The 21021-nt window shown below is 39.8% G+C and overlaps 1 protein-coding gene across 1 annotated transcript in view; it reads right to left on the bottom strand.

Moving 5' to 3' along the window:
- Positions 1–8828: 8828 nt before the first annotated feature.
- Positions 8829–21021, bottom strand: part of LOC108716131 (chitin synthase chs-2) — a 30646-nt gene continuing 18453 nt past the window's right edge. Inside the window, exons 13-16 of the mRNA XM_041562786.1 lie at positions 16290–16400; positions 12822–13039; positions 12041–12098; positions 8829–9046 (exon numbers count right to left, since the gene is read on the bottom strand). Of these exons, the coding sequence (XP_041418720.1) occupies positions 8939–9046; positions 12041–12098; positions 12822–13039; positions 16290–16400 (495 nt within the window). The 3' untranslated portion in view covers positions 8829–8938. The remainder of the gene's footprint in view (positions 9047–12040; positions 12099–12821; positions 13040–16289; positions 16401–21021) is intronic.

Below are 21021 nucleotides of genomic sequence, written 5' to 3'. Positions count from 1 at the left end.
CCTTCAGCTACGTAACCAAGGGACAGGCCAAAAGCAAAAGGTGGATGTTATAGGTAAAAGGAAAAGTAGATCAGGCCTGGGTTCCTTGATCACCACCTCAGTAATGGTTGTCTCACAGTCCACTCTCCCCAGTCTCTTTTACAGCCTAGTATCTTGACAGCTGTTATCATTGCCTCCCTACATTGCAAGTTGCTCTCATACTATATTTTATTGATGTTTTTTGTAGGTTGTAGATGTTATAGTTATAGCTCTCAACAGATGGAAGTCTTTATTTCAGTAATAATTAGGGATGTGCGAATTGTCGCGATGCCCATTTATGTCTATGGGCGCAGCGAAAAAAAATTTTTTGACGCACGCAGCCATACAAGTCTATGGGCGTCAATTCTGCTGCGAAACAAGGCGAAAAAATTCGCCCATCCATATTAATAATAATGAAGAAAAACACGTGAACAGTTGACTTTTACAATTTTATTAAAATATACTCTGAATAAATAAGTCCTGTATGAAAAAAACACACTTAATAAGAAAATACACCGCAGAACACTATTAAATTGACTGATTTCTGATTAAAGGGGACCTGTCACCTAGACATAAAAAAACTGTATAATTTTTTCCAATTAAACATAAAACCTAGATTTTTTTTATTTAAACATCCATACCTATAAACTTGTGTTATAAACTTGTTTAAAACTCCCAGCTGTCAATCATATATTGCCTGCCCCTCTTGTATGCCTTATATTGCCTTAGGCATATAGACAGGACAGGCAATTACTTCCACTTTCCATTCTGCACGCCTCACATTCCCCTCTGTCCTCACCATGTCATTTTGTAGCCAGTGCATAGGCATGGGCATCAGATTTCCCATTTTGGCACATGAACAAGATTTAGGCATGATGCAAAGCTTTATATACTTAAATAATTTTCCAGAACATGCTTATTAGTAAAAAAAGTTAAGCTTACCGTATTACATCAGTTAGTTAAAAAACACCACTTATAACGCCTAACGGGTTTCATGCTTACTAGCACTTAGTCATAGGCAAAATCTTTTGCCTTTGACTAAGTGCTAGGTAAGCATGAAACGCGTTAGGCAATATAAGGGGATTTTTCTAATTGTTTTTTAACTAACTGATGTAATAAACTTAACTTTTTTTACTCATAAGCATGTTCTGGAAAATTATTTAAGTATATATGGTTGTACCTCTGTTTGGTCACTAGAGGTTTCCAGCATGCTAGTATTAATGTTTACTAGACTCTACTCCCAAGTTAATTAATATGATGCAAAGATTATAAGAAAATAATTGTATACTATTGCACAACTTTAAGGGGCCCATTTACTTAGTTCGAGTGAAGGAATAGAGGAAAAATAGTTCGAATTTCGAATGGCCGAATATGGCTACTTCGACCATCGAATGGGCTACTTCGACTACGACCTTCGACTTCGAATCGAACGATAGTCGAAGTACTGTCTCTTTAAAAATTTCTTCGACCCCCTAGTTCGCCACCTAAAACCTACCGAGGCCAATGTTGGCCTATGGGGAAGGTCCCCATAGGCTTCCTAACAATTTCCTGATCGAAGGAATATCCTTCGATCGCTGAATTAAAATCCTTTGAATCGTTCGATTATTCCTTCAATCGTAGGAATACGATATTCGAAGTCGAAGGATTTTACTTCGAAGGTCGAATATCGAGGGTTAATTAACCCTCGATATTTAACCCTAGGTAAATGTGCCCTCTAATATTTAAAATGTTTGCAATTGTTTTCTTAAATGAACAGTAAAATGAAAAGCCACCAAAATACTTTAATGTAATAGTGCACTCAGTTTAATTGTAAACTAGCCATATTAATTGTATACATGAGCAAGTCATATCATTTCAGTAAACCCCTCTTTTATTTTAAATACATATTTTTGATGCAAAATACACTGTATATTTTAAAGGAAACATTAGCTATATAGGATGTAAATGCTTTTATAAGTTCACAAACATTTAGGGGCAGATTTATCAAGGGTCGAAGTGAATTTGAGGGAATTTTCGAAGTAAAAAAATTCGAAATTCAAAGTAATTTTTTGGATACTTCGACCATCGAATAGGATACTACGACTTCAAATTTACTTCGAATTGGATTTGAAGTAAAATAGTTTGAATATTCGACCATTCAATAATCAAAGTACTGTCTCTTTAAAAAAAACTTTGACTTCAATACTTCGCCAAATTAAACCTGCCAAAGTGCTATTTTAGCCTATGGGGACCTTCTACAGCATTTTTCTAAGTTTTTCGAAGTAAAATCACTTGTTCGTACGATAAGGATTTAATCGTTCGATTGAATAATCTTACTTTGACCGCAGAATACCAAAATTCAATGGAAAAATTTCGAATACGATATTCATATTTTTTACTTCAAAAATTGACCCTTGATAAATCTGCCCCTAAATGTTTGAAAATATATTTATATTAGAAGAAGACAATATTTTGATGGGAGCAGTGACCTGTCACCTTAAAAATATTAAAAATCCTATTTTATCATGTTAGTCAAGCAAAATAACATTTAATTTAATCTATAAATTATTAGAATATTGTTTTCTTCGGTCTGGGAATTCTTAATTATAGCAAGCAGGCAGGAGCGATTTTGTGGACACTATTATTAAGGCAAGCCTTGCATCATCTCAGAATCTTGTTTGTGCACAAGAACGGGGGACCTGATGTCCATTCCCATGCACTGGTTAAACAATTAAATAGTAAATAGAGAGGGGGAATGTGGGGAGTGCAGTGACATTTAGTAAGTGCTGAATGGAAACTGAAAGTAATTGCCTGCCAGCCTATATGCCTAATACAGGCTATATTTGATTGACAGCTATGCTTTTATGAAAAAATGTTTAATTTGACTTTTATTATACAGCCTTTAAATGCTTGGATAACAGGTCCGCTTTAAAGTTCATAAAAAAATGAAAAATGGACAGCAGTCTGGTTAAAAATTTATTGCAACACCCTTCAGATAGAAGCCTATGATTAAGGGAGTTGTTCCCTAAACACCTTAGGTTTTCCTATATATAACTTAAATACATTTTTAACCGGTTTGCCGTCCATTTCTTTTAAAAATTTTTATGCACAGAGACAGTGATGACGCTGAGGATTGAGCACCTGGTTCTAGGTTGCTGTATTTTAGGAGAGATTTGAGCAGTCTTTTTTGTATATTCATTTACTTTAAAGTTTCCCCACAAAAGCTTTATTGACTCACTGCTATAAGGCTACTGTAAAAACAAGTACATTGTCCTAAAATAAAACTATTTTCCTAAATAACCATTTTCCCTTTCTGCCCATTTAAACAGATGCACATGGATTTCATATAAAGTGGTGTGAGGTATAAATATCTAACATTCATGTTTCCCTAGACGTACTCCATGTCAGTACGTTACGGGATAGCCCCTCCTCCCTGCTCCAATTAGAAGGAACCTCCCCAAGCCTTTAAAAGGCCAACCACACCCACCTACCGGCGTCTTTTTTTTCCCTTCTCTTATGCTCTTGGCTTTGTTCTCTGAACAAAGGCCTCAATCATTAGAAGCAAATTTTTGTTTTGGTCCATGGGACCTTTTTTCCCCCCAGCACACTACCTCAGACCTGGAGTCTTCTGAACTTCAGCTTTTGAATCAGGTAAGGCACTGAGGTGCAATGTTTGCTACTCCTTGTCTGCCTGTATTTCAGTTGCCTTCCTGTATTGCTATCAAGAGCATTGGGTGGCAGGTGCTTGTCCCCCCATTCGTGTGCCCTCCCGACCTGCCCAGAGGGCCTCAGGCGGCACTGGTGTATGTGGCCCCTACACCCCATTTTTACGAATGGGCGAGGGAGGTGGCAGTTAACTTAGGCTAATTAGTTAGGGGCCTGAACCTTACTGCCCCCTGTTACCTTTGTTTTATTTTTGTTTTAATGGGGGCAGGTCATGGCCAACTGCCTCCCTCAACAGACTTTCCTAAGGTGGAGGTAGTTAAAATAATAATAAAAAATATAAAAAAAGTTTAGCTATAGGCTTCATATTATAGCAAACTTGGGCCTGTGCAGGAAGCACCAACACTAATTATCCAATTCGCCTCAGTATAACCTACGCAGTTGCTTTGGTTTCCCTGCCTATGCAGACACCAGCTGAGTATAATCAACCCCCCACTGAGTGCAGACACCAGCTGAGTATAATCAGGTCCAGCTAAAGCAAGTGGAGATGGCCCCGCCCACTCTCTAACTCAGCAAGCTAGGAAGCTGCAGCCTCAGGTAAGTCCTGCTGTTGTCAGTAAACTTGTGAGGCCTGTTTTCCCGTTAACAAGAGTGTCCTGGAATTTGTGACATTAAAGGGTCTGCTTCCAGCCTTGCATAATGAGCAGCAGGTAAGGTGTGTGTCCATATGCTGTTCTGCAGTGTACTAAAGTCTAACTAACTGCTTGCATGCTATATATTCATATGCTTATCTGCACTGTGCCTGGTTATGATTGTTTCCTGCCTGAAAGCACAAGCCATTTACAAATAGGACACCAGTAGCCCTATTGAATATGGATCACTGGGCTGGGGGGGCTGCTAGGCTCTGATATATACTTGCTATAAACATCAGATAATCCATAATATGTATTGCACTATTTTTGTTCTGCATTCTATGTTTTGGCTATTACTCACATAGAACAGGTAGCCATAATAGAGGTCGAGCAAAGGTCTGGCTGAATGCTAGGGCCTGATATAAGCTTGCTCTATGCAGCAGCTAATCTAAACTATGGACCTCATGTTTCCGTGATTGTACCTGTGCTCCTATTTTGTTCTACAGCTTAAGCTCTGGCTATTGCTCACAGGTAAAACGTGACCCTACAGGATGTAGAGCACAGGTCTGGCTGGCAGCTAGGCCCTGAGACATGCTTGCTCGAAGCAGCAGCTAATCTAACTATGTATTTCATATTGCTGTGATTGTACCTGTGCTACTATTTTGTTATACAGCTTATGCTCTGGCTATTGCTCACAAAGAACACGTAGCCCTGTGAGATGTAGAGCACAGATCTGTCTTGCTGCTAGGTCCTGATACATGCTTGCTATAAGCAGCAGCTAACCTAACTATGTACTACAGGTTTTCTGCAGTTTATGAGTTGGCTATTTCTCTCATGGAACAAGTAGCCCTAATGGATGTAGAGCACAGGCCTTTTGAGTTGCTAGGCCCTGAGATATGCTTGCCCTAAGCAGCAGCTAATATAAACTATGTATTTCATGTTACTGTGATTGAATCTGTGCTTATATTTTCTTCTGCAGTATATACCCTGGCTATGGCTCACCTGGAATAGGTAGCCCTAAGGTATGTAAAGCACAGGCCTGGGAACGGCTAGGACCAGATTTACGCTTGCCCTAAGCAGTAGCTAATATTTTATGTATTACATGTTGCTGTGATCATATCGGTATGCTCCTATTCTCTGCAGTATGATATGCTCTAATTATTGCTCACCTTGAACCAGTAGCTCTAATAGATGTAGATCACTGGACTGGGTGGCTATGAAGGTCGGATATAGGTTTGCTCTGACTGCAGCTAACCTAAACTATGCATTACATGGGGTTGTAATTGTTTCTGGGGTACATTCAGGTTTAATCCAGATGACTACTGATAGGAATACCTACATATGAATGTCTTTTCATTCCATGGCATTGCTCCTGGGATAAGATATGGCTTAATAAATTAGACACTAGGCAATATTTTTTCCCGATGGCAGGTAAGCTTAACTTTGTCTTGATAAACACTACAGGAGTTCTGAAGCCTGTCTGTCATAAGGATTGCTGGGTTAACAATAACCACAGGTATGTACTACTTTTGGGACCATTGAATGTACATTTTTCCAGATTCAGCAGCCTTGTATCACCGATCACTGCCTGAACGAATGGAGGACCAGATAATTGCTTTGCCCAGTCAATTGTGCAGTTTATTACTACCCACGCAGCTCGAGCTCTGGGGTCGGGTACTGTGCTCTACCAGGAGCTTAGGACTCTGACCGAGGTACATATTATTATCACATATTTTAATATATGCTTGCACCATGGCCCACATCCTGCAGGGGGATTCTACTGCCTTCAGAACAAATGCTCAATTAATGGATAAACTCCATAATACAACTGGTCTACCAAGCAACATATATGTTTGCATCTATAAGAGGGCCATAGGCAGGTGCATATATTTTAATACTAAGGCATGTATATGAGTGTGTATATATGTTTGCACAGATATCTATATATGATTTGTGTCCTTGGGATGGGTTATTTTTTGGAACCAGAAACGTTGGCTCAATAAACCTATATTTTTATGCAACATATAGTATTTTTTAAGATTCCTGGAACAATCAGTACTTGAACTCTTCATCTATAAATTTCACTATAGCAGCCAGGACATCTGGCTAGTTTCTAGGGGTGCAACCTGTGGAAATTCCATATTCATAGGTTTAAGGAAGAACAAGGTATACAGTTCTCTATGCTTGGCTGAAGGATCCCCAGATGTATTTCTACCATTTTCTAGGGTGACTCCTTAGTGCCTCCTACAAATTAGAGAGGGGAGCCACTACCCAGTGTTATTCCTATACTATTTCTACTGATATTCTTAATGTCAGGATAGATGGGACATTTTATCTGCCAATACAGGGTGTCTATAGAGACAGGGTACACATACATATCAGGCCACTGGGAATTTGCATAAGGTATATATTTCAAACCAAGGGTTTTCAGGCTATAGGAGTCCTCAAAGTGTCTTGTTAGTCCATAGAGATGACCTCTGTTCAAGTCTGGCCCAGGATAGGGATATTTTGCTTATGCTACCTTATACTATCATCAAAACGGCTTTGTGACTTAAGGCTCTGTGTCCAGAAGGCACTTATTTTGGGCCCATTTATTTATTTTTTTTCTTCAATTTCTCAATCCCCTAGTTAGTGGTCTTTTAGAATACAGGGCTGGCTGTTCTTCCACACCAGATAGGTAACTGATTGGACAGCAGATGGAGGCGTCCTAGGAGCATTAATTATTTTCCCTCTCTATGTCTGTGCCCTCTTGGAACACCAGCAGTTTTGGATCTTTCCTCCTTAGTTACATACTGCAGTTGCTACTTGTCCTATTGTTTCGGCCGAAAATGTACTTGGCTCTTCTGAGCAGGATCATAGTCTTCCCTTAAGTGGGACGGTTGCAGTCATTACAGTAGAGTGTAATCTCTTACCACTTCTAGTCATTAATTTCATTGAGAATGAATTAAGGATATTTTATGTATCTGTCATACAGGTTTGTCTAGCTTCAAATGGGATGCTTGGAAGTATTTTTTTTTTTTTGTCTGTTTTGACCATGTCTGTCACATTATTCCCTATGCTAGGGGGATTACATTTACACCTGCTGAAAATTGTGTCTGAAACATTCGCACAGAGCTCAATGTCCAGGTAACTTCCAGATACAACACTCCTATTATCCTGGTTTGTTCTCGGATTCACATTCCTGCGCCACTCCTGATACATATGACCCAGCATGACTCTAGTAGATCAGAGGCCCTTCTGACACTTACTGGAACATCCATAGCGTCCCTCCAGTTCCAAGGTCAGCCTCAACGATTAAATATGTAGTATAGTTGATTCCACATATAAGTGGGTCCCTTATGGGTAGAGAGAACACAGGTTTGTGGGTGACTAGAAACATTTATCCAGGGCATATAATCTGCCTCCATAAATCTTGGAATTAGTCCTTTAGTTGCACTGTGGTTATTGGGATCTGTAACCTTAGGGGTATTCAGTTATACCTCTCAGAGTACTAGGTTGGGTCAACCAACAGGGGCTCTTTCTTAGGTACTGGAGTTGCTCAACTCTTTACAGTTAATTGAGTCTGCCTCATCACAGGACCTTACACAGGGTAAGGAATTCTAATCCCAATTATTTTCTCAGGTGCCCTTGTCTCCGATCTTTAGGATCTGCTTTCGGTTAGAACAATCCTGACTAACATGCATTCTGATATGAAGATATTTATGGTACTGGCCTTGGGTACCTCAGGGTTCATTGGATATCCTACATTTATGGATATATCCTAAGTAGATCATTTCTATATTGTGTCTGTTTTGGGTTCTTACTCCTACCAAGTGTTTCTTACAGGTACCTTGCAATTTGCACTGAATTTAGGCATACATGTGATGAATGCTATTTGGTGAGTAGGAGAGTAAGTATTTCAGCTTTCTGAATTCGCCTTTTACAGGACTGTCTTCCTCTCTCTCTCTCTCTCTCTCTCTCTCTCTCTCTCTCTCTCTCTCTCTCTCTCTCTCTCTCTCTCTCTCTCTCTCTCTCTCTCTCTCTCTCTCTCTCTCTCTCTCTCTCTCTCTCTCTCTTCTGGAGGGTGAAGTGGTGGTTAGTGAGCTAACTTGTTCCTCACTCTCAGTGGGCTAACATCTCTCTCTCTCTTTCTCTATAGTATATGCTATACTATAGCTCTATTCTTAGCCTGGTGAACTTATTCTGGGGTTTTCACCTGGACTCTCTATATTAAGGTAAGGAGTTTGCATGATGGTGGACTATCTAGTCAGAGATACTCCTTTCCTTATTACAGTTTCTTCTTAAAGCATATTCCCTCCCATGGGATAACGTTAACTTGCTATGTCCCGTAACGTACTGACATGGAGTACGTCTAGGGAAAAAGGAAGATTATTTCATACTTACCGAGATCTTCCTTTCCTAGACGTACTCCATGTCAGTACACCCGCCCTTTCTTTTCCGGTAATTTAAGAGCTTGTTACAAAGACGCCGGTAGGTGGGTGTGGTTGGCCTTTTAAAGGCTTGGGGAGGTTCCTTCTAATTGGAGCAGGGAGGAGGGGCTATCCCGTAACGTACTGACATGGAGTACGTCTAAGAAAGGAAGATCTCGGTAAGTATGAAATAATCTTCCTTTTTTCCTTTAATTAAATAATTCAGATCTACAACGGTCATACATGATAAACATTTTCAGAGTCAACTTCTCTTATTGCAGCAGGGTTTTCATAAATGTTGAAGTCTGTTGTTGTACTTTTAATTTTGCTTTGACTTGCAGGTACCTGTACATGGAAAGTGAAAATTAGTTGGTTATGGGGAACATTATTTCCAGAGATACAATTATAGTGTCATCACATAAACAGAAAGTTATTTAACGGGACTAATAATGACATAGATTTTGTAAGAAAAGAACATACATGGGGTGATTTCAATGGGTTCAAGACAATCGCCAAAGAAGATTTTGGAATAATGGGGGCTGATATATTTTTACAGACAAAGAAAGTGGTCCTCTGCACTCACCCATTATCAATAGATACAGGACTTAAAGATTCAAAATTTTGTCTCGCCAGTCCTACACTTACTTTCATCTAATTCTACTGCTTCATTGCATATTTTTTACATGCAGCTTCCTTTCAAGGTTAAAACTCCCAAATTATTGCCATATTTATTGGCTGAATTTATTGATTTGGCCACACCCTCATTGCCCCTGCCTAATGGTTTAAAATTTAGTGGTTAGCGCAACTTTTTGCTATGGTTGTTGAATCTTTACACTATATAGGTACAAAAATGTGCATTGTAATTCCTATATATTTGCAAGTGCGCTGGTGCACCAACAGGGATGCATAAATTAGAATACTATTTAAAGGTGTTTTTTTGTGCTTTTTGTTGCCCACCCACAAACACAATCTTACATGGGCAACATAACACCAAACCAATTAGGAATTAGACAAGTGCTTAAGACAATAATTCAATGGGTTAGATATTAAATGTGGTACCAGTAAATACTGGATTAAAAGGTGATATCTATGTGCTTAAATCATTAAATAATTGCTTATAAAGCATTAAAAGTGCTGTGTGCTAATTCGTTCTATAAGACAATTTTTAAATTAAATTCAACTATATAAAACACGATTCAACCATCATAGAGTAAATACTTATAAAGTGCTAGTGCCACAATTTAGATGCAATCACAGATTGCCCTTGTGCAGAGACAATTAATTAATATTGGTTTTGTAAAAGACAGTCAAAGCTGTCTCATATAGGAAGTGAATTAAACCCAAATCTGCATTTGAGAAGTAAGAAAGAAAAAGTAAGAAATTGAAAATAGAGAAGAGGTGGAGAAGACCCAAGAAACTGCTGTCTGGTTTTTCTAGGCCCTGGGACCCCACATGGGGAGAAAGTAGGTCTCAGGTTTACCTTGATATCTTAACAGGAAAACTGAACTTCCCTATAAAACCACAAATCCACCAGAGCCATACAATAAAAGAGATAAAAGTACAAATGCGGTAAAATCAGGTTAAAATCTCTTAAAGTTAAATAGGTTATAAAAGCAATGTTAGGAATCCAATCCTGATGCTAAAATTCTAGATGTTTGCCAACGCGCATTTTGCCTTTGGCTTTAGCGAGGCAAATCTGAATTTTCTCATTAAGAGTCACACTTTTAAAAACTTTCATGTCTTAAAAATCTTGCGACAATTACACATTTATGCTGATGTCATTGCGTAGCATCTATTCGCAGAGTAGCGCTGGACGTTTAGATGCTGGCGTAATTACGCAACGTCCACCAGCGCATCATGTCACTGTATAGAACCCCAGGCTCCTCCTATGATTTGTCATGAACCTGTGATGACTACAATGCTCATAAGGGGAGACTCCCTGTTCAGTTCTATATAGACTGGTCTATTAAGTAAAGGGAAAATCACCTTTGTTTATGTTATTTCGTTGAGAATTGAAAGATCAGAAATGTTGTATACCATATGGCTGTTAAAATTTATTTTTCCATGTTATTTTAAATGAACGCATTAAATAAGATATTTTCATTAATCCCTCTCTGTGTTTAATTTGAAAATCCAATAGTTCTCCCTTTTCAGTAGTTCTTGCTCCAGGTTGCCCCCTCTTATTCCCAGGTTAATTTTTTTCAATGGCCCACAATTTTAAATTGCCCGGATTCATGTTATGGCATTGTTTGAAGTGACTAGCAACTGTGGATAGCGTATTATCCGTATTTTTGATCTTATCCGCATTTCTAATCGAACTGCAGTGTTGTTGTATTCTTGTTTTGAGCATTTGTGTCGTCATTCCTACATATTTTTTCTGACAAGGGCAGTCCAACACATAAATGACTCCCTTCGTCCTGCAATTAATGTAGTCATTAACCTGATGATTTTTGTAAAATCTGTCAGTGAAGGTTCACATTTGCTTCATTTTATCACAAACATGGCAATTGCCACAGGAAAAGCAGCCCTTGATATTCTTGGGTTTGCTTGGGTTTTGGTAGTGGCTTCTGGATAACAAATCTTTTAGATTTGGACTGCGTTTATAGCATATTGATACTCTATCTTGTAGAATGGAATCTAAAGTTGCATCCTCTTTCAGTACTGACCAATGTTTATTGATAATATTGTGGATTTGTTTGCTGTTTGTATTGTAGGTTGTAATGAACATCACTGTAGTATCTTCCTGGGATTTGATCTAGGGGAGAGCAATTGTTCCCTTTCAGTAATAAGGCCTCTGTGGTATGCCTTTTTAATCATTTTACCAGAATAGCCTCTTTGTTTGAGTCAGATTTTTTAAAAGGCCAGCTTGTTCTTTAAATAATTTGTGGGTGGAGCAATTACTTTTTAATCTAAGAAATTCACCAATTGGGAGTGATCGCTTGACTGCATGAGGATGATGGCTAGAATAGCTTAATAAGGAGTTGGTGGCTGTCTCTTTTCTATAGTTGGATGTCACAGTTTGCCTTCATTTTTTAGGATGGATAAATCGAGAAATTAAACTGAGTTGTCAGATATGTTAACCGTCAGTTTAATGTTGAGATTGTTATTATTCAGCTTATCAATGAATTCCAGTGCTTCCTGTCTAGTGCCTGCCCATAGAATCAGGATATCGTCTATTTAGCGAATCCACTTTAAAACTTTATTCTTGTAGGGTTCCAGGGCTGTGCCATATACAATTGTTTCTTCCCAGTGCCCAAGTACCAAAGGGGTCATTCATGAGTACTGCTCCCACAGGCGATAGATAGATAGATAGATAGATAGATAGATAGATAGACTCACCTTGTGTTTTACCTGCTCTGTTCCTGTGTAGGCAATGAAGTGAACCAGGGTGTATATCCTGCACAATTAAAAATCAATCATAATTCAAATAAGTCATTCAACTGTTTGCACAGACAGCTAAATAGTTATTAGCTGCCATAATATTTAAATTTATAGAGCACAATTGGGTTCACAAAGGCAAGTATAAAGTATACAGCAGCTCACATATACTGTAGATGCATTTAGATGTATTCCTTAGGAGGCAAGACTAAACAAACATTGTGTTAACCTGTTTTAAATAAATACCTTTTTAAATAAATAACCTGTTTTAAATAAATACGGGCCTTTATTTGTACCCTCACAAAGACCACAAAATGTTGAGGTTAGCCAAAATGTGTTGGGTTACATTTTTGAGAGCTATATGATGATAAATCCTTTGTTTTATAATGTTGAGTGCTCTGTTTTTCCTGTAAATATTTATTTTTAATTGGAAGCAAGTGGATGTTCTCTTTAGGACTGCAATAATAACTCTTGCACTTGCATAGTGCTCCGCTACTGATCCAAGATGGTGGGGTCCATGATGTCATCGCTAAACTTCTCTGTGTGAAAATTCAAAATGCACGAGACCCGGGTTCAATTCCTAAATATAGGTTCAGCTCCTGCATATTACTGGGCATGCTGTAATCCTTTATTTATTGATTCCTGGATTACCTTGCTTTGACTCCTGATTTCGCTTTTTGCCGCCTGCTCTAAACTTTTTGCCTGGATACTACTACGAACCGTAAAAACTTGTATACCTTACCTGTGGTACATAAGTCCCATAAACTGTAGTATAAGCAAGAAGGCAAATGACAGCAAAAACATTAATCCGATTGGTTCCACCATGAAGAATTCAGTGGTTGAAATAGTCCCATTGTTATAAACTTTAGGGATCCGTATGCTAATACTAGATCCAATAAGTTGAAGGAAAAATGTTGCAACAATCCATAGCAAATTAATCATGAAGAAAACAAATGTAACCTGGTAAAAATAATAATGAAATAGGAAATGTAAATGTCAGATAAACACAATGTATAAATACATGTCATACAGTTAGCACGGCTCTCCATTAGGCTTGTTTTTATTCTGTGTTTATTTTCTAAGGATCATCTAGAAGCTAAAGAAGTTGAGAGTGGACGTAATGGATAATGCATTATCAATATATATATCTATATATATATATATCTATCTATATCGAGATCGAGATATATGAGATCGAGATCGAGATATATAAAAGATCTATATCGGGTTATATAAAAGATCTATATCGAGATATATAAAAGATCTAGATCGAGATATATAAAAGATCTATATCGAGATCGAGATATATAAAAAGTAAAGGTGCACACTGGGATTTGAAATAGTATTAAAATTTCATCTTTTATTGTTTACATTAAAAAGAAACTGGTCTATATATATATATATATATATATATATATATATATATATATATATATATATATATATATATATATATTTTTATAACAAACAAGGGAAAGTTGTGAAGTTGTGCTCACCAGTAATTTTTAACAACAACCCATTATCAATATATAATCTACAGTCTGGTCCTTTCCCTATGGGACCAGACTGTAAATTATATCCTAATAAACAGCGCGTTCTGACGTCAGAACGCGCCGTTTCTTTGAGTCAGCACTTCCGTCTCCCTGCAGCGCTTCCTCCGCTCTTTCCCCCCTCCCATCTGACTGCCAGGATTAAATGTTACTTACGCAGCACACGCAGCACGGAGCGCTCCTCCTTTCACGAGAGCCAAACCTCCAAGCCCAGCCAGGGGAGCAGCACTGTCAGTCGGAGACATCTAAGGAGGTGCGGTTTTGACCTAATATGGCGTTAATCACCCTCCCCCCTCCTGTTAGGAGCAGCGCTGCTTGTTTAGTGCTGAGTGACTGCTGCAGCCTAACACAGTGCTCGGGCTGCCAAGTAGCCCTGCTGCTGTTGTTGCTGTTTCTAATGCATGGAGGGGGATATACTGTATATATATATATATATCGGCAGCCAATGGACTTTGCATTCAGCCAAATAAATCTAATAGGAAACAAATGGCAACGCAGGCAGGGAAGGGAAACAGCAGCAGAAAGGCTTGTGCTCTAAAAGACAAGTAAGCGTGGGAATGATCAGCGCTGAGGTTATTCCTGGGCACAGGAGGGATAGGCTGGAATTGAGGGGGTCTCACAGAAGCGAACAAAACTCAGCCCTCTATCCCCTAAGAATGGAAACTTTCTCACTCCTCGGATACTGCCCCTTATTGCTTCGGTCTCATTTCTCGCTCCCCCCTGCACATCCACGTCTGCTCCCTCATCCTATGATGCCTTACTGCTCTCCCTTTCCTCTTCATATTATCTCTCTCACACCCCCTGTCTCAAGTTTCACTACCTGCCTCTCCATTTTTCACTTTGTCTAGGAACCCTCTCCGATCTCCCTCCCCTCACATGGTCTGTCTCTGTTCTTGCCCCCCCTTCTTTCCACCGACCCTCCCAGTTTTTGCATAACCTCTCTCTCTCCCACCTTCAATCTCCCTCCTTCCCTGGCCTTTCTCCTATGATGTTACCCATGGCAGGCAAGAAGGCAAGGGTAGAACAAAACTAGGAATTCAACTACAGGTACTGTAGAACAGCAAGTGGGACAGAAGCAAAACAGACTAATTTTGTAGTTCATAAAGCAAAGCCAGACATCTTTAGGAATCAAGACACTGCACCTAGAAAATGTAGATTATAATACATAATGTACCCCCTGCTATAATTTATAAAGATATTAGAAGTCACCTCGGAGTTATGTGACTTGTATAAAAGCACTCGGCCTTCGGCCTCGTGCTTTTATATGGTCACATAACTCCTCGGTAACATAATATCTTTATAAATTACAGTAGGGGGTACATTATCCACTATATATTATATGTCAAAGTCATCTCCAGGATGGCCAGTCCTATACTAAACTTGCATCTGACTCATTAAGAATTCTATTGCTTTATTATACATTTTACAAAGGGACTAAGTTGTAAGTAATACTGAGGATGACTTTGACGTAGTTGGCCAGCAATATATGGACAAACAATCCCTGTTTTGTTTAAAGGGTAAGGCGTTTTTAGTAAGTAGCTTAAGGCACAAAATGTTTCAATGTCCTTAATATACTGATAATTGGTTGAGAGCAGAGGACCTCTTGTATTTGTATAGATAGATAGATAGATAGATAGATAGATAGATAGATAGATATGGAATCCTTATAAGCCTTCTCTAGACACGGAATCAGATCTAAACAGGAAAGTTGCAGATTTTAACAGCTGTGGTTTGATATGGTCCAAGTGAGAGTTGGCATTGTCTAAAGAAAAATAGTTTGTCCGGATTTTAAAGGAACAGTAACATCAAAAAATGTAAGTGTTTTAAAATAATGTAAATGAATCATGTACTGTTGCCCTGCACTGGTAAAACTGATCTGTTTGCTTCACGAACACTACTATAGTTCATATAAACAAGCTGCTGTTTTGCAATGGCGGAAATTGAAAAAAGGCTATATGGCACAGGTTAAATAGTGGATAACACCATCATTTTCTGCGGAGCTTATATGCTATCTGCTGTGTAACATGAGCCTTTTCTACTTTGAATAACTGCCCCCCATTGCTACACAGCAGCTTATTTATATAAGGAAATGTAGTGTTTCTGAAGCAAACACAGCAATTTTACCAGTGCAGGGCAACACTGCATTATATTTTTATTACTTTTTGATGTTACTGTTCCTTCAATCAAAGGTCTTGGATAAATGCTATACTTCCTAATTGAACAAGTTGCAAATTGAATCAGTCATTTTTATACTAAACCAAGAGCAAGATGAGGTGACAATGAATGGCAGAAAGGTATTTCAGCATAAGGAACAAGAAAGCTGTTTCAGGATCCAGGCAGGTAGCAAAGGTCCGGATGTAGAATACTGACAAAAACAATGTGATGAGTGACAAGAATATTAATAGGTGGAGCTGGTGTGTGATGGAAGGTGAGGTGAAATAAAATTATGATTGCAAAATAACATCTTATGACAAAGTATGGAATATTAAGAGACCTTTTAAAATGCAGATAGAATAATATCACAGAAACAGTCCCTTTAATAAATGGGCAAAGGGGTCATTTGCCCAGGTCCCACCAGGACAGTGGTCATAATGGTGGGGCATAATCAATCAGTGCACATGCAACATTAAATACACATTGCATTTTGGTAATTATCTTACTTTGCATCTCAGTGATTTTAGGTCTCTCTCAATTTCATCCTTCTTTTGTTTGTCTTCATTGAGTGGCTCCAAGTAACTTTTAATAACTTCCTCCCAAAATGGAATTTCCTCCTAAAAGTTAAATTATGACATTTCAGAGTTTAATTACATTATTTAAATACATCTAATGCTGGCTATGCTATTAATTTTAGAGTTTGCAACTGTAACTGTAACTTTTAGTTACCCTGTCTTTGACATAATAAGCAGTGGTGTAACTACAGGATGCTGGTCCCCCTCCCCACAAAAAAATTGGAGGGGGCCAGGCACAAACATCTATGCTTACCTGGGCCCTCCCCGACAAGCAGCCTGCCTGCTCGCACCCCCTACTTCCAGCCCAGCCACTTAAGAGGAAGATTCCTTGAGGACTTAAAAAGATATGATCCCTTAGCCAGAAGGCCTATAGGTGCAAGGGTCTTTCTCTGCAAGGGTGAGGGGCCCCTGTATCTAAAACCCTCCAGCCATAAGGTTAAGGATTAGGACAATCTTCAAACCCAAAGGTTCACAAATTATCCCACTTAATCATCAAGGCTGTGACCCATATGAGTCTATAGCACTTGTCAATTCAAGTGAAAAAGACAAAATAAAATTGGAATGAAAAAATAAAATGTAAAAGAAATAAATACAAGATAATAAAAAAAACAGCCCCGGCCACAATATTTTATAAATGCTGTAGCTGCAGTCAGAAGGCCATGGCTTAGAGGACAGTGCAGCATAGAAATACCAAAATCATTGTAAAGTGCCTGTTGATCATTGTGGGCCACCACCCTAACTGTGAAGGTCAGGCACCTCAGATGTGCAAAGTCTGGGACGCAGTAATCTTGGGTTTCAACACTGTCTGCCTATTGGCCAGAAGTGTTTCTCTGCTCAGCCAGAAGGGGCTGGTACATTACTTCAAATGATAAGAGCAGATACTACAATTGAGCCAAAAAGCAGAGAAGGGGCTACAAAAAATCAATCAATTACAGACAGAAATATATCTGTAGGATCGATAATCGGAATTCCATTTTATTTAATAGTTTACATAGGGTCCTAGTTAAAAAGCTGGGTTTTTTAAAACATTTTCTTGTACTTTTTACTTGATGTTAAATGAGCTTACATAAATCTATATTGATACTAAAGCAATAATAAAAAAATCGAGTTCCCCTCTAGTTATTCAAATGTTATCCCTTAAAAACTTGACCAGAAAAAAATAATTAAATAAATAGGCCCCTAAGTGTTTAAGTATTTATTTTTAAAATCTATTTTTATTATAGCTATAACCCTGTTTATGTCTTGTAAACCACAGAGTACCAATATAATAATTAATATATATACACAAATAATTTACAACTGTCCAACTGGAGACCCATAGGTCAAATGCAGCCCACAAGGTTTGTAAGGCCCCAGCCTGCTCAAGGGCCTCCTTACACATCTTTTAATAAAATTTAGTCCCTACACAAATAGTATATTGTATAATGAGGCCATTATACTCAAAGTCACACAGCACAGATGTTCCTCCATATAAATCCCATTACCAGTCACAACACAATGTGATATCTATAAACTATGGGGGAATCTGCGCTCAGCCCATGTCAGGTACTTACCTTAGACGAGCAGCGCGTCCTGTGCGCTCCAGCGCACCTTCTGCGTTCCAGCGCGTCTGTGCGTTCCAGCAGCAGCACGGTGCGTCTCAGTGATGTCATCACAGGGCGTCGCGGTGCCGGCTCCAGGGATTCAGGCGGCGCAGCAGGATGATGCAGGCTACACCATTTAGCCCAGCGCAGAGGACTCTCAGGTGCTCGGACATCGTAGTTTCCTAGCTACACTCTGAGTAAGTGACTATTGAATTCTATTTTGAACTTGGCTTTGACTCTGCTTCTGTATCTCGACCTTTCTGCTGCATTAACCCCTTGTACCTTGCTTGGATTGATTTATTGTTGCCGACCTTGCCTGCTGTTTGATTACTCCGCTGAATTAACCCCTTGTACTTCGTTTGGACTGATTTATTGTTGCCGACCCTGCCTGTTATCTGACTACCCTACTACATTAACCCTTGGCACTTTTGCATGGACTTGATTTACCGTTGCCAACCTTGTTCGCCCGATCGACCACGCTTCAAGTTTAACCCCTGGGTATCCAGCCTTGAGTTCTCCAATTTGCCTACTGGAACATCTTTCTGATCTCTCAGCGTCGTGTGGTTACGTGACCTAACGTCTTCACTGAAGTCTCACACCTTTTCTGCTGGACGCTTCGCCAAGACCTGTTACGGCTGACGCTAAGGTGCTTGCTGAGAACTTCTCTTCTGTGACTACAGATTCCTGCTCCTCGCTGTTACACTACTAATCTCGTATTTCTCTGTGCTCCCTGCAGTCACGTTACCCAGCACCTGAAGTTTCCCTACAGATCAAAGTATCCAGTTCTCAGGCTTCCATACCTCACCTTCACTAGCCTCCCTCCGTGCCTAATTGGGGGTTGTACTTGTGAGGGGGCTGTAAGGGTTGTCTTCTTCTACATCAACGGTTCCTCCCGGGTCGGTAAGTCTGACAGTATGTCCGAGCCATATCAACAGGAACCGTCTGAGGAAGCAAGTATTCTAGAGACTTTATCCCAGCAAATGGCGGCCCTAACGCGAGCTGTCCAAGACTTGCAAGGTGGTTACCAAAGTATTCAAGCTCGTTTGACGGAACTCCCTGCTGATGACGCCGACTCCTCTTCTGCTTCTGGGCGTCTGGAACCAAAGATCCATTTACCGGAAAAGTTTGGCGGGGATCGCAAGCAGTTTCGGTCCTTTTGGAACAGTTGTAGGTTATTGTTCTCTATGAAACCCAAGACTTATGCTGGTGAAAAAGTTAAAGTGGGAACAGTTATTTCTTTTCTTCAAGGAGAACCTCAAACCTGGGCTCACCGCCTTTTGGAGCTAAATAGCCCCCTTCTGAAGGATGTCGAGACCTTCTTTGCAGCTATGGCATCCTTATATGATGATCCGCAACGCCCGGAAACTGCAGAAGCAGCATTGCACGCCCTTACACAAGGGAAGCGCCCTGTCGAAGATTACGCTGCGGAATTTCGGAGGTGGGCTGTTGATACCAGTTGGAATGAGTCTGCCCTCAGGCATCATTATCGTGTTGGGCTGTCAACTCAGTTAAAGGATGAATTAGCCAGAGTGGGAGTTCCAGTTCCTTTGGACGAACTTATTCATCTTACCATCCAGATTGACAGACGTCTGAGGGAGAGACGTACTGAGAAGTCTTCCGTTCCAGTCTCCTGGGTGGTTCCTAGAGCGCCCATTCCAGGTGCCTCGTCTGCTTCTGTTTCTACCCCTGAGCCTATGCAGCTGGGGTTGACCCGTCCTAGCCTGAGTCCCGAGGAGAGATTGAGGAGGAGACGCTTGAATCTTTGCTTATACTGCGGCTCAGCCGACCACCTGTTACGTACATGCCCTCTTCGCCCGGATGGTAATGTTTCCTTCAGAGGGTGTGGGTTGGGAATACGGTTGCATCTTGAGAATGCCCATGTTTCCTTTTTGCTTTCGTTACAGTGGGGAAGAAAGCAGTTGCAAGTGGCGGCGATCATTGACTCTGGGGCTAGTAGTTTCTTCCTTGATTCTTCATTTGCCCGGACCCATAATATTCCGTTACGTCCAAACTCTCAGCCGGTGATGATCAGAATGGCGGACGGTTCACCTTTAAGTTCTGGACCCATTTCTTTAGAGACTGAACCCTTAAATGTATCAATAAATAAGTCGCATCATGAAATTATTCGTTTTGATGTTGTTCCTTCACCCTTGTTTCCAATCATTATTGGGTTACCATGGTTAAAGATCCACAATCCTTTTATTGACTGGGCTTTGGGGAAACTATCCTTTTCATCGTCGTTTTGTCTTAAGAACTGTTTAAAAAAGGGGTTACCCGCTTCTCAACAAGCTTTGGTCTGTGTTTCGGAAGAAAGTCAAAATCTGCTTTCTTCAGTCCCAAGGGTGTATCATGAATTTTTAGATGTCTTCAATGAAAAACGTGCAGATATACTTCCTCCTCACCGGGCATACGATTGTCCTATAGACTTACTTCCTGGTTCACCGATTCTTTTTGGGCGTATTTTCCCTCTCTCTGAACCCGAACTCAAGGTTCTACAGGACTATATTGACGAAAATTTGAGGAAGGGTTTTATCAGGTCCTCCACGTCTCCAGCAGGGGCAGGAATTTTTTTTGTTGAAAAGAAGGACCAATCACTACGACCTTGTATTGACTACCGGGAATTAAATAAAGTTACCATCAAGAACAGGTATCCCCTTCCCTTAATTCATGAACTTTTCCAGAGATTACGTTCAGCAACCGTTTTTTCTAAACTTGACCTCAAAGGAGCCTACAATCTAATTCGAGTAAGGGAAGGAGATGAGTGGAAGACTGCGTTTCGCATGCGATATCGACACTACGAATACCTCGTTATGCCTTTTGGCTTGTGCAACGCACCCGCAACTTTCCAACACTTTATAAACGATATTTTTCGGGACATTCTAGATACCTTTGTGGTAGCATATTTGGATGACATTCTAGTCTATTCTTCATCGTTGGAGGATCACCGCAGACACATGCGCGAGGTTTTTTCTCGACTACGTTCACACAACTTAGTAGTCAAAGCAGAAAAATGTGAATTCGAGAAGGATCAAATAGAATTTTTGGGCTTTGTCATCTCTACTAATGGTATTTTTATGGAC

The sequence above is a fragment of the Xenopus laevis genome, chromosome 5L, assembly GCF_017654675.1.
Source record: "Xenopus laevis strain J_2021 chromosome 5L, Xenopus_laevis_v10.1, whole genome shotgun sequence".
Classification (NCBI taxonomy): domain Eukaryota; kingdom Metazoa; phylum Chordata; class Amphibia; order Anura; family Pipidae; genus Xenopus; species Xenopus laevis.
Note: the sequence above shows the minus strand (reverse complement) of the source record. Positions and strands in the feature narration are given on the sequence as shown.